Source organism: Protopterus annectens, chromosome 2.part1 (genome assembly GCF_019279795.1).
Source record: "Protopterus annectens isolate FY-2018-M chromosome 2.part1, PAN1.0, whole genome shotgun sequence".
NCBI classification, from domain to species: domain Eukaryota; kingdom Metazoa; phylum Chordata; order Ceratodontiformes; family Protopteridae; genus Protopterus; species Protopterus annectens.
In genome coordinates this window covers 481,429,503-481,444,949 of record NC_056729.1, presented here as the reverse complement: position 1 = coordinate 481,444,949, position 15,447 = coordinate 481,429,503, and the positions used below count along the sequence as shown (strand labels likewise).

Below are 15,447 nucleotides of genomic sequence, written 5' to 3'. Positions count from 1 at the left end.
AATAAAAGTAAAGAAGGCACCTCAGCTTGGAAATGATCCAAAGATCCAAGAATTTCTAAAGAAGTCACCCCCAAACACACACACACACACACACACACACACACACACACACACACACACACACACACACACACACACACACACACACAGGTATGACCAGAAATTACAGTCACTTATATAAGTATGTATACCTCCAATGTCTGCTAATGATCAAATTAATGAATAAATACATAAAAATGGTTCAGACATGTATTTCAGCTTACTGCTGTCAAAACCATACATTACAATCCATCACACGCCCACTTCTGTCAGTTTCTTGGCTCAAGAATCACAAACACTGAAACTCAGGGACAGACTTTGAATACTGCTCTGATATACAAAATGTTCACAGATCAAGAAGTGTTGTATTAGCATGCATTTTCTGAAGAGAAAGACTTCTGAAATTCATTCCTGTCATTGTTTAGTAAATGCAATCCACAAGAATGTACCAGAAAAATACAAATTTTATGAGGAATAGAACAGAATACCTCCCGACCTCTTTGCACAACAATTGTGAACAAAGCCAAAATAATGGAGGTATGGACAACAACCCAAAAATGAATAACTGTTACATTACACACTACTTCATTTAAAAAGACAGATGAACAGATACATGAACAGGTTTTAAATCAAGATGCATCACTGAAAAAAAGCAGGTATCAAAGTCTGTTCATTGACATTACTGGCTATCTGTAATCTTCAGTGATTTACCAGAAAATGAAACATTTTTCAAGGTTCAAGGCAAAAATATGAATCAAAATCATGGACATTCTGCAAAGCTGGGGAGACATAGACTGTCAAGATGCAGAGCTATGTCTTCTGGCTCACGCACACACGCACACACACACACACACACACACACACACACACACACACACACACACACACACACACACACACACACACACACAACATACATCCTGCATTATAGCCCCAGTGTACTACTTAGCTACTAACCAGATCCACACTAAACACTGCAATGTCTTTGTCAATGCATGGTCTGGCTTTTTCAAAAAGACTGGATTAGTACTAGATTGCAGGCTTGTCTGCTGCTGGTCCATTTCGACTGCGACAAGCTCCAGTTAGTCTCTTCACTCTCTCTCAATTGAGCCAGTGACAGAGAAGAAATCAGAGTTATCTGATATCAAATCAGACAAGCACATAGAATACAGATTGTTGTGTCTTTCAGCTTTTCCCGGTTAGGGGTCGCCACAGCGGAACTCCGGTCCGCTAATGATTGGCAGTAGATTTTTACGTGGCGAGTTGTCAGCCCTGACACACAAATTTCAACGAAGGTACGCCCATTCATGCATGTCTCCACACAGAAGACGCTTTAGCTGAGAATCGAACAGGACGTCTTACTGTGAGACGACAACGCTACCGCAGCACCACCACCGCAGTGCATAGAATTCAGATTAACAAGTCAAAATCAGATCACTCTGCCAAGTGCAGAGCAGTTGAGAGGCCCTGGATGAGTGTTTTGCTTTTTGCCTACAGGTTTCCTCATTATGGACACATGTATGGAGAACAAGAGTTTGCAGCTACTACACTGGTGTATTCAATGCAGTAAAATGTGGGGTACAGAATAGTTATTTGATGCCATAACTACCAGACTAACAATAGGTTAACATTAATACAGAAAACCTGGTTAGATACATAGATCTTCTTCTGGCAATTAATCTGCCACCCATACTTTCTAGATGCTCTTGATTTCAAATAATAATAAAAATGTTTTTGCTAAGCTTTTCCGCTAATAAACCACATCATTACAACAGACATATAGTACTGTCAGGGCACTCTCTGAATGTCTTCAGAGTGGGATCATTAGATATGCTAGCACACCCACACCATGAAGCATCAACAGGAGAAACTAGCATATATTTTGTATATGTGTAACTAAATGAGCTAATGACCTGCCAACATTTTAAATAATTACTGTCATGTTTGCAAAAAGACATCTGTCTTACCTCCAGTACATTAGTAAAATCTCTCAATACCCCATGTACATTGAATTTCAAGTACAACTTAACTGCAATATTAGCGTGCATATGCATGAGCAATACCTGAAAAATAACTACCTCTGCTATTAGTTTGCAGACAGCAACATGCACGTTTGCCATACAGCTCATCTGATATGTTGTAGGACATGGACAGATAATTCTGGGTGAGTTATACTGAAATTGTCTGTCATGAGCATCAGTTACAGTGCTGGCAATACTGCCTCACATTCCTTATTATTTCTTACTGACATTACTTTTACAAAAAGCAGTGGTTTACAAAAGTCTGTAGCTAAGGAGCATTGAGATCATGTTGCTACCAAAACCTGATACACTTGGATTTTGTTACAAACAATTGTTTTTACATACATATCAAGACAGATTTCACCAAAATGGGGTTCACTGCTGATACTATATGCAAACTGGGGATGTACCCTCATCCAGGGTCATTGCTAACTCCATGACAACCAGGTCTGGACACACTAAACATGATGACCTCTTGCTATACATCAGTACATAACCGGCACTGTCCTGGTAGATACTAAGGCATGGGTTCTGATAGGGACAGCTATCTACGAGTCATGAGGATACAGTGTGGTTGACTGGAAAGCAGACCACCAGCAGTGTACAGCTTAATGTTTGTTCATCACCTACTGCATGGCCAAAAAACTTCCAAATTTCTCTAAATTCTCCAGTAGGACCCAGTAGGCATGCATCAAGTCCTAGTTGCTAGCCAGTGTCAACTGCTGTTTCTTGTATTGCTATGCTGTGTTGATGTAGGAAAAAGAAAGAAAGACAGAGAGGCCGATATCCTGTGACCCAGAGGTACCCAAGGTTGCACTATCCAAGGTGTTTACAGGATAGTAAAAAGAAGCATATGTAACACTCTTTCATTAAATCTCAGCACTGTGTCTCTACGGTGACTAAGTGACTATTATGGCATTTTTTAATGAATCTGGTGCATTATTTCAACAGTCAGTTCATCAAGCATAATGCCACTGAGTTGAAGCTGTTGACAGGACAAGTCCATCTACAAAGCAGCAAGCAGAGATAACATATCTCAACTTGCAAGCTTAACATCAGCAGGCAGGAATCAACATAAATAAGTTATTTTGTGGTACAGATAGCCTCCCTTTGACCCCCCAAGCATTTAGGGGACTGTATACCCCATACATCTTGCTGCTAAAATACTAATTCTGAGATCATATTATCACACAGAAAGGGGGCCAGAACAGTTGTTGTTGTGTCTTTCGGCTTTTCCCGGTTAGGGGTCGCCACAGTGGAACTCCAGTCCGCTAATGATTGGCAGTTGATTTTTGCGTGCCGAGTTGCCAGCTCTGACGCACAACCTTCAATGAAGGTATGCAAAGGGGGCCAGAACAGTCCTTTCTCTAAAAGCAGAGCTGTTCCTTCACTGCATAAACGCAACCAACAAAACAACACTTGGGTTTACACATACAGTCAGGGTTACACCTGATGAGAAAAACTTTACCTAATCCTTCATGACTTGCTCTTGTAAAAATGGGCTACACAATTTTTAGCCATGACTTAAAAAGGACATCAAAAATACTGAAATTCTTCCTTCAAACTACTCATGGCAGAAAGGCAACAAAAAGAGCTGATGGCATAGCTATTACATACAAAAATAATCTAGAAATATGTAAATCTCCTCAAATGTGTCCACAGTTTTGCAATACAGAGACATTCACAGCCACAATTAAACTAAACCAGCATAAAATCGCTATACATGTTGTGATCCCCCACCACTGAACCAGTAATCAGGCAGCCTCAATCCTCACCACTGGCAATAGTGGGGGACATACATTGGAAGAATGACAAGTACACACACCGTATCTCCAGATGCAGCTCTCTCTATAAAGTGCAATTTCCCTTAAGAGCAAACAGAAACCACAGTCAATACAGGGCTGGTTTCTACCTCTTTCTCCAGATCTCCAATAAGACTCCCCACTGGCACAGCTATAGAGTTGAGATCTCAGATAAGTGGACAAACCTAGACCTCCAGCACCCTCTCTGTCAAACTTTGTGTCCCTGCCCAAGTAGATGACACACACACCCTCTTTGAGGTTTGATTTACACACACACACACACACACACACACACACACACACACACACACACACACACACACACACACACACACACACACACACACACACACACACACACTCACACACTCTCACACACACACACACACTCACACACTCACACACTCACACACACACAGACACACAGACGCATGCATGCATGCACACACACACACACACACACACACACACACACACACACACACACACACACACACACACACACACCTGGGAAAGGCTGACACAGGTTTACAAGCTATGCCCCCTTATGCCCAAACTATAAGGTAGTTTTTACTGCCACCAGTCACTCCTGCCAGCTACCTTAAGGCCCTTAACAAAGGGTGTCCAATATAATGAGTGATATTAACATTAATACAAATGGTAGTTTGACCAAGAGCAAAGCTATTAGGAGTGACCCACACAGCGTCACCAAATAAATATGCAAGTACTCTCAGAACTTAAATATCTCTACACAGATCAGCCACAGTGAAAGGTTTAAATATATTTAACAATAAAAGAACAAGATAATACTAAATATATATTTACTGTGACATAAGAGTTCAAAATCACAGGAAATATTTAAAACAACATCACAGGACAGTCTCAAATAAATAAAGAAAAATATCTAAGCTAAGCCTTGCTATATTCTTGACTATATCTAAGAGAATTACTATAATCTAAGAACTTATTTACTACTGAGCAAAGCAGACATGGTGAGTGGATCTTGATGTTGTCAGGTCCATGACTGAATACAGAATACTGTGTCTAACTCAGAGACTTCTTAAATTAATATCGCAAATATTACTGCTGGGATAGCTTGCAGAATGACATAATTGCTTGTCATTTGACTCCTAGTTCCCAGGCCCCAAAACAGCCATTGATGGCAGCCGGTAGCATTTAGCATCTACCTGTGAAAATACATAGACAAGGACTTTTCCTCAGATCTTTGGCAGATGTTGTCATAAAACAATATAACACTTCCAAGACAATACAGAAAGCTCCCCAGTTTTAGGCATTGTATCTCCTTGCTGCAATGAAACTAAAAGATAACATCTTTTTATGCCCTAGCCATAAAGTAATTTAATTTCAGTTATTTTTCTGAAGTTTATTAGACTGAAGTTAATCTCCTGTATTCCAGTTTCCACTGTTAAAATATATACTTTTAAAAAATTACAATAGTGCATTTATATTTTTGTTCTATTCCAGCAGGGCATGCTGTGGTTACATTTTAAGCACAAGCACTTTATAACATATCATTTCAACACATGTCTGTACAACCCTAGTTTGATATATACATGACATGCAGTTCTAATATATTTGTAACACAAACATTGTAACTGAATCAAGTTGATATTCACAAATGACATATAATTATTCACAAAATTCCAGATAGCTGTGATGGCAGTACCTCCTTTGTCACACAAGACTCCAGGAAATAATCTCCATGCAGCAGAAGACTTCCTCTGATAGGTGTCAAAAAACAGCCTACATGAAAAGCTAATATGAGGTTTCAATATTGATTAGCTATCAATATCTCTATTACCCCTACCCAAGCCATTAACCTTTTCAGATCCAGTCAACTGATCACTACCCCCACTCACTCCAATAATAAGACCAACAAGGCAACTCTACTTGACCAGATGCTAATTACCAAACTGAAAAAAAAATCTCTTCAGCAGGTATCCTGTCTGACTCTCTAAGTGACCATCTTCCCATTTTTCTCAAAAGGAAGCATATCAATATGCAGAAGTTAAATTACTTCAACACAGTAAGAAACCTCTCAGGCTATAACAAAGACAACTTCATCACTTACCTCAAATGCTTTAACTGGAACAACCTAAAATATTTACCTCGGATGATGATGATGATGTTGCTTTCACAACACATTTTTGGACATATTAAACAAACTAGCCCTACTTTAAAAAAAAAGTGTTAAAACAAACCCTGCCCTGTAGTTATCATGAGATCCAAATGGCTAATGATACAAAGAGTCAGGGCTTGAAAACATGGCAGAAAAACAAAAATCAGTCAAAGCTATAAACCTTCAAGCAAATAAGAAATCAAACCAAAGCTCACATCGAGTTAGACAAGAAAATATACTTCACAAACGTATAAAACAATAATAATAATAACCCTAAAAAATTCTGGTCCTCCATAGATTATCTACTCAACCCAGATTGAATCTCCCTGACTTCCCCCATAATAAAAGCCAATAACCCTACAAATATTTCCAATGCTTTTAACTCTCATTTCATCCAGTCATCTCAAATATACTAAAAAATAAATTTCAAAACAAATACCATTCTCCAGAAAAACCTAATAATCTTCCCTATACACTATCACTGCAACCTATCCCCACTACTACCATTAAAAAAAAACGAACTCACAGGCACCTTCCAAACGAATACCTTAAAATGGCAGCTGAAGCTATTTTCTACCCAATACCATTACTCATAAACCATTCCATCAGTGAATATCCCAGTCTTCTGGAAAAAAATGCTACATCTTGCCCCTAGATAAAGAAGGCCGGTCTCTAGTATGCACAAATTATAGGCCCACAGCCATCCTCTCACCCTTATCTAAAATTATGGAAAAAGTGCATTCAGTCACAATTCCTATGTTACATCATACACAACACACTACTGTCTCAATCACAACTTGGTTTACACCCCCACCACAGCACATCTACCACCCTCCTAAGCATTATCAAAAGCAAAAGCACTAAAATAAATGAGGGATATTTAGTATCAGCTCTCTTTCTCAACCTCTCAAAAGCATTTTACACAGTTTCACACTCCATCTTCCTACATAAGCGCTTCAACTTAGGTATAGATGATATGTCTCTACTATGATTCCAAAATTACCTCTCAAATAGATCCTAAGTAGTAAAATGGCTTGATGACATTTCCTTTTTTCTCCCTATCAAAGTTGTGTCCCACAGGGTTCCATCCTGGGTCCAATATTGTTTAATATCTTTATTAACAATCTCAATAAGGCAGGTAAAAATGCCTCCTTATTCCAGTATGTTAGCCATTCTACCATAATCTCAGCAAAGAACCTTGACACTTTATAAAAATTAATACAGGAATTCTTCATTTCCACTAAAACTTGATTATCTACCTCTCAACTATTCTTAAACCTAAATAAGACTAAGCACACACTTTCTGCTCCATATCATCATGTGGTTAACAACTATATGCTCTCTATTACCTTCTCCAACAACACAAAAATTGAACTTGGCCCACAAACAAAACAACTAAGCATTTACTCTTGTACTCAGCACCCATTCTCTCCAACTTACAAATAACTCAGCTAAATTAAAGCAATGCAACCACAAAGTAGCAGAATTTGCTACTAATCTCCCCTGCAGAACCCACCACTGTAGAGCCCTTAAAGAGCTTCTATTTCTACAATTATCCCACTACCTAACCTATACCCAACTTCCATTCATACATAAACTCATCTATACACCTAATGACTGCCCTTCTCTATGCAACCTTATACAATACTATCCTTCAAGATCTCTGCTCTCAGCTGATACACTCTTACTGAAAATATCAAAAGTAAACAACCATGTAGACAGATCCCTAAACTTTCCTTATGTATCCAAAATCTGGAACTCTAATCCCCCACAACTCAAGCAACACCCCACTCTAAAAGCATTTAAAAACATCTAAAGTCACACCTACTAAACATCTGGCTCTGCACTTGCAGCTTTCTTTTTTCCTCCATCCTCCCTTAAATCCATTCTCTAAAATATCCTCCTTTCCTTTCACATCCCTCTACTGCCTCATTTTCTCTGTCCTACTAAGTCTCTCAGTTGTACTCTTAAACCTTTTCCCTCTCCTTTGCATTATTACTTTTCTAGAACACTACAGCTGTTAGTTGTATTGCCAAACATTAGGTATAAGCCTATCTATGCCACTGTTTTTTACTGTTTTATATTAATATTTGTTATACATACATTCACTGTAATTAGCAGTTCTTCTGTAAATAACTGTATTTTCATGTAACTTTTATGGTGTAATTCGGTATATTTTTTAAACCAGGCCTCCACTGGAAATGAGTCTTATGTCCAGATGAACTTTCCTGGGAAACAAAAGCAATAAATAAATAAAATAATCCTAACAGAGATCATCAGGGTAAAAAATATCTTGTGAGTCGCTAAGTCTCAGGCTTGTGTGTTTCTATAGTGACCCAGTGAATATCTGGAGTTGTTAGGTTGTAGGCTTATATATGTATCTTGTCTCTGTGACTTGTTTGGTATTTTCTTATGGACCTCATATAAACCTTCTAGATGCCCATCTAGATATAAAACATCTAAGTCTTGAGTTCTTGGCTCTCTGCTTATCCAAATATAATGTGTGTGTGTGTGTGTGTGTGTGTGTGTGTGTGTGTGTGTGTGTGTGTGTGTGTGTGTGTGTGTGTGTGTGTGTGTCTCTGTTTGATTGTGCGTGCGTATGCATGCGTGTATTTTCTAAGAGTATTCATTAAGTAAGTACATGTAGATCATATAGTAAACTCAGACATACTTTACCTTTCTGCAAGTGTCTGCTGTTCATTGATCCCAACATTGAATAGTATGGGGTAAACTTTCATAAGCTTTCCACCTTTGATCTCTTCAGGCAACTGTTCAAACATCTGTGTGGGGACTTTAACTTCTACAGTACAACACTCCCTAAAATAAGGAAAACAAAAAGTGCAAACCATAAAAATTCTCACTATATTACTGAGAGTTCACTGGTATAAGATCTATGGAAAATGCAGTCAAAGAAGATCATCAATGGAAAAAGCAAGAAGAAAGGAAAACCAATGTTTATCTTCATGTCAGCTTTCCTTCAATACTATGGCAGAATATAAGGCACATAAATGAAACAATGACATCTTAATAACGAAAACTAAAATATGTGAATCTAGCATGTGAATAAAGTGAAAAGTCAATTTTAACAAAAAACAAAATAAAACAAACAAAAAAGAACAGATAAGCCCTACTGTACCTCCCAACACTACCTTATCTCTAAGCACACTAACTCTAAGGCTGCTTAAGCTTGGAAGAAAGATGAAACTTACCCACACAGGTCCAGGATCTCACAAACTGCAAAAGGCATTTTTGTTAACAAAAAGTGAAGTAAAAAATAGTTTCAGTATTTCCAAATTGATTTGCTACAACACTAGAAAACTAGGTGATCTTTATCAGGTATTACAATTTAAAAATACATCTCTTTTCTCTCTCTCTCTCACATATGTATGTATACGCATATTTGTAAATATGCATGTGTCCATATAGGTTCATAGGTAGGTACTAGGCTATTGGCCCCAGGGCCTATACAAGCCTAGCCAAAAAGGTACCCTGGCTTTCGCCACCCAAGAAAATTATTTTCCTGTGCCCCTGTCAAGCAGAACCACAGAAGTGATCCCCGGGGTGAATTTCCTTTTACCCATCCAATCATCAAGATTTTTCTTGAAGAGTGCTAATGAGGAGCTCTGTTTGACATAGATAGGTAGTCTGTTTCAGAGTATGGGAAGTCTCTGGGACAGGAATCTATCCCTCCAGCATGTTCTGTTTATTGTGGTGACAAGGTTTAGGTCCCTAGAGTGTGTAGCTCAGAGGGATTGGGATTTCTTTTAGTGGAGCATGTCCAACAGCTCTGAGTTTGACATAGCTTTGTATGTTAGGCAGAGATCGCCTCTGAGTAGATGATATGTGATGGAGTTAAGCTGGAGTTTTTTGATTCAGTATGCGTAGGGCATCTGTTTGAGGCCAGTAATCCTCTTTGTGAGGTATTTCTGCGGCCTTTCCAGTTGGTGTAGATGTCCTGTGAGGTACATACCAAAAGGGGCGTTGTACTCTATAATGGGTCTAATGAGTGATGAGTAGAGAGGAACAATGTGATTATCAAAGGAGAGACTACTGTCCACCTGTGTCCCAAGGTCTCTTATCACACTTTCGGTGTTGAGTAGACTACTGCCTATGTGGTAGTTCATGGGTACAGAGTTTTTACCAAAGGAGAAGACAATGCACAATTTTGGCACTGAGCTTGAGACCATGGCTTTGGCACCAGGCATCTGTCTCAGTGAAGCCCTTTTGTAGGATGTCCACATCATTAGGAGTTTCGATTATGGCTCCTAGTTTGCAGTCATCTGCAAATTTAGTTTGCCAAACACCTTCTCCGTTAGCCTGTACTTCAGAGAAGTAGATACCAAACAGGAGAGGACCCAGGACTGAACCCTGTGTTACTCCATTTGTCACTGGTCTGAAGTCTGATTTGGAGTCTGCTACTTTCACAGTGTGGGTTCTGTCAGTAAGCCAGTTGGCAGCCCATCTTGTGACATAGGGATTTATACCTAGTTTAGTGAGTTTATCTACAATACACATGTAAATATATATATATATATATATATATATATATATATATATATATATATATATATATAGGTTCATAGGTGTGTACTAGGCTAATGGTCCTGGAGCCTTTACAAGCCTAGCTTAAAAAAAATTGCCCAGGCAGCATGCCACCCGATGTTAGTTCACAGTGGCCATATCCAGTATGGCAACTGTAATGATCCCTGGATTGAACTTACCCATCCACTCATCAACATTTCTCTTGAAGACGCCAGTGAGGTGCTCTCCTTGATATGAATGGGAAGATTATTACAGAGTATGGGCAGTCTTTGGAAGAGTAACCTGTCCCTCCAGCATGTTCTGTTAATTATGGTAATGAAGTTTTGATCTCTGCAGCGTGTTGCGTGGGGGAACTGGGATTTCTTTAGGTGTAGCATTGCAAGTAGGGCTGGGTCAGAAATGGCTTTGTAAGTCAAGCAGAGAACACCTCTAAGCAGACGATAAGAGACTGAGAACAGCTGAAGTTTCTTAAGTCTGTCCATGTAGACATGTGTTTAAGGCCTAGGATTCTTTTTGTGAAGTACATTTGTGGCCTCTCCAGCTGTTGTAGGTGTCTGGTCAGTACATGCCAAACGGGGCGTTATATTCGATGACTAGTCTAATGAGGGATGAGTAGAAAGGGTGACGAACTCTTTCTTCCTGGATGCGAAACCTTTGGCTATAAGATGTACCACATAGAAGGACTTTCAGACCACAGTCGCAATGTGGTGGTCAAAGGTGAGGTGGCTGTAGACATGAGTACTCAGATCTCTTATGACCCCTTCAGTGTTCATTGGGCTCCCATCAACATGATAATTTGTGGTAACTGAGTTTTTTCCAAAGGGGATGATAACTCATATTTGGCTTTAAGCTTCAGGCCACGGTTCTGACACCAGTCATTGGTCTCTGAGAGGCCTTTTTGTAGGATGTCTGCATCACTTGGGGAGTTGATAATGACTCCTAGCTTGGAGTCATCAGCGAACTTGGTCAGCCAGAGTCCTTCTGTGTTGGCCTGGACTTCTGAGAAGTAGATGCCAAACAGGAGAGGGCCCAGGACTGAGCCCTGTGGGACTCCACTCATGACCAGTCGACAGTCTGACTTGGAATCCGCAACTTTCACTCTGTGAGTCCAGCAAATTTGCAGCCCACCTAGTGATGTAACAATTGATGCCTAGTTTGGTGAGTTTATCAATGATACCTGAGTGGGGAATGGTATCAAAGGCCTTGGTCAGGTCGAGGTAGGTTGTATGCTCTGCTGTACCCTCATCCATAGCCTTGGTGACTGCTCAAAGAAGTCAACCAGGTTCAGCAGGCAGGGTCTCCTCTGGAAAAAGCCAAACTGTGGCGTCAAGAGTTTGGAGATTGCCTATATCTTTGTTAAGCAGGTCCATAATGATGAGCTCCATAGCTTTGCATAACAGACTCATCAGGCTAATAGGGTGATAGTTCCCAGGGTCTGTAGTTGCTCCCCCCTTTATGGAGCGGGATGACTGTAGCAGTGCACCATTCATTAGGGACATAGCCTGAGGTAAGGCTGTGATTGAACAGGGCACACAGTTGTGGTGCCAGTTCATTTTGCAGCTCATGTAGGACTCAGCCAGGGATATTACCAGGTCCCATGGGCTCTGTATTCTTGGCTTTGGACAATGCAGATTTTACCTGTGCCACAGAAATGGTGGGTACCAGGTTTTCTTTTGGTATTGTGATAGGGATCGTGGGGGGGGATAAAGTTGGCACTGAATATGTTGGACAATATGTTGGCTATATCTGTTGTCTCAGTGTAGGAGATGCCATTGTGCAATAACTCAGAGCAAATCTGGGTATTGCCTTTGAGGTTTTTGATATAGCTATAGAAGGCTTTGTGGTTGTCTTTGGTGTCAGCTGCAATTCTGCCTTCATAGCTGGCTTTAGAGGATTTCATAAGGGATCTTAGCTTTTTGTTGAGACTGATAAGGGAGGTTTTCCAGTCTTGTGACTTCATTTTTTCTGCAACAGTTTCTTCCTTCTGTTGTAGAATTTATTGATGGCTGGGGACCTCCAGATTGGCTTACTTTTTTTGGAGGAGAGTGTCTTAGTTCTATCTGGTATGGCAAGGTCCATGCATTTGTGTACATGCTCGTACAGAGCACTGGTGTATGATTCGGCATTCATGCAGCTATTTTCTGTTGGCATGGGTGCCGAGAAGTTAGCCACCTCTGTTTTTAGGAGCCCAAAGTCAGCTTTAGAGAAGTTTTTCAGGGTGGTCACCTTAGTGGGAGGTGTAGGTGAGATGGAGATTTCCATGGTTATCAGTTTGTGGTCAGATTTAACTAGGGAGGAATTGACTCTAGGTGTGGAGCAACAGTCTCCCATGTTGGTGATAACCAGATCGAGGATGTTGCTTCCTCTAGTGGGGGTCAGAATGAGCTGGTCCAGGGCATTGGAATTGATAAATTCCAGAAAGCGTTGGGCCTGTACATTGGTACTTGAATAGTTTCCCAGTTGATGGAAGCATAGTTGAAGTCACCCAGTATGAGAGTATTGGGTTGCACCTTGATAGATTCCAGGATGCTTATGAAGTTAAGAGTGAGAGTCTGGGGACATGTCTGGAGTTCTGCAGCAGTCTATGACTTGTATCGCTATCTTACTCAGTGTTAGTTGTACCTGAAGTATCTCGGATGCATTATGCTGGGCTACCAGTCTAGAGGTGTGCATATCCTTTAAGAATATGGAGACACCACCACCTTTGGAGCTTCCGGCCATATTCTGGGGCTGAAAGGTATGGAATGAGTTGTAGCCTGGGACCACAGGCGTGCTTTCTGCTTCTTTAAACCAGGTCTTCGTTACAGTATAGATATCTACATTCTTCATTTTGAGGAGAACTTTGAGTGAGTGCATCTTGAGATTTAGACTTCCAGCATTGAGTAGCATGACCCACAGATTGCATTTGTTTGTAGCTGTTACGGTGGAATTTTGGTCTTTGGAACACTGCCTAAAAAAGGCACTATAGGGGTGGCAAGAGCCCTAGCCGGTGTTCGGAATCCCAGGGGTGACAAATGCAGGCTGTCTCTGGCAAAACATCAAGGTCTGTCAATCATGTCATCCCAGGCAGACAGATACCGGATCCTAAACGAAAACAGTCCTTGAACTAAATAAGGAATCAGATTAAAAAAAACAGAGAATACAAGAAAAAGAAAAATAATCTGGTTCCACACAGCAGTGAAAATCAATATGTCCATTATTGTAGTAGGTAAGCGCTTTCTCAGAATAACATCCGCTTCATCATACCAACAAAGATAGAATAGCAGTTATACTTTTAAACACTAAAACATCCAATCAAAAATCAGATAAAATGCGCTTACCTACTACAATAAAGGATATATTGATTTTCACTGCTGTGTGGAACCAGATATTTTTTTTTTTCTTTTAGATACTGGATCCCCTTAGAATGACACCAGAAACTTAGCCAATTTTTAAAGTCAATCATTTTCTGCTCATACTGTGATATCATTCTGGGTGACGGCAGAATACTGCTCAGGGCTAGGGTCATACCTGCCTAGGCCACATAATCCGAGAGTTCCATCATATCCCTTTTCATGTAGTCCAGGGAGGTATATCTCAGGTCATTCACACCCACATGGACAATGATTGAGTCATATATGTACTTGTTGTGGAGTGACCTGAGTGTATGTGTTATGTGGCGGATCCTGGCACCTAATAGACAACTGACTTTCACCTTCTCCTTGTTCAACCTAGTGAGTGGAACATCGGTGTGCCTCACAATTGACTCTCCTATGATTAGTATACTGGGCACAGTGTTTTGCCTTAAGGGCTTGGATTGAGGGGCACACTGTGGTGGTGAGCTATGTGTTCTGGGGTTGGTGTTGTGCTGTGGTGGTTGAGTGCATTTCTGTCTCGGGGGGGGGGGTCTCTGTTGTTTGGGTAAATTTTTATTGAGAGCCTCCGTGAAGGTGGGTGTATGGTTTGTGTTTCTATATGTGGGTTGTGATGTTTGGTGTTTTGGAGGGCTGTGTGTTCTATGTAGTGAGTTGCAGGTGTTGACCTTCTCCTCTTGACCAGCTAATCTGGTCTTGGTTGGAGCATGCACTGCTTCCAGTTTGGTAATATAAGTGCATCACAGGTATGAGTGTTGGGAGGTAAGAGGAGAGAGTTGTCTGTGTACATTAAACAGTTGCCACACTGTCTCAGAATGCCCAAGTGCACCAGGTTAGCAGGAGAAAGTACAGGAAAATGCCCTACAATCATACCAGGAGGGGTGGTCATAACTAATAAGTACTGGTGCTTTTACTGCATAGGAACAGCTAGTGCTGATAGCACCTAAGTGTGCTACAATGAATGCTACAAAAGCCTGTTAAAGTGCTAGCCGATTACGCTAATTGAAGTGCAAGAAATAAAAGAACAAGCACATTCTAAGGGGAAAACTGAAGACCACACTTTCTGGCACCGGTAATAGTGTACCTCAGCTGAGCGCTGCTGCATGGTGAGCAAACACGTGCTTTTAAACCAGAAAGTTGAAAGGAATGATAAAAATGCCCAAACAGCCAATAAACTACAATTTCTGGACCAGAAACCACTCCTCTTGTAGTAGATAGGTTACCTAGCACTTACTACTCCCACTGAGAAGCTAGAAGGCTTCCCTCCAACACAGAAAGGTCTGGGGGGCTCAGAAACTTACAAAACAGTCCTATATACAGCAAATCTGTATCTGGACTAGACTAGTTACAGGATAGGTGGGAAACAAGCTTAGAACTTTTTTTTTTTTTGCAGAAAAGCAGTTAGAACAGTAGCAAAAATATTTTAAATGCAGTACAAGCTAGCACACCTGAGTGTGTAGCGGTATTAAGGAAAATACAGCTTGAATAAATGCAGATAAATTAAAAAAATGAGAAAAAAGTGCAGACAGTAAGTAGTAAATTATGAAAAA

The 15,447-nt window shown here is 40.4% G+C and overlaps 1 protein-coding gene across 6 annotated transcripts in view; it reads right to left on the bottom strand.

Annotated features, from left to right (window-relative positions):
• The window catches only part of INPP4B (inositol polyphosphate-4-phosphatase type II B), a 4,727,932-nt gene that overhangs the window by 403,140 nt on the left and 4,309,345 nt on the right, over positions 1-15,447 (bottom strand). For all 6 annotated transcript variants that reach the window (XM_044062266.1, XM_044062271.1, XM_044062267.1 and 3 more), the window contains one exon: positions 8,679-8,819. In XM_044062266.1, coding sequence (XP_043918201.1) covers positions 8,679-8,819 — 141 coding nt within the window. The remainder of the gene's footprint in view (positions 1-8,678; positions 8,820-15,447) is intronic.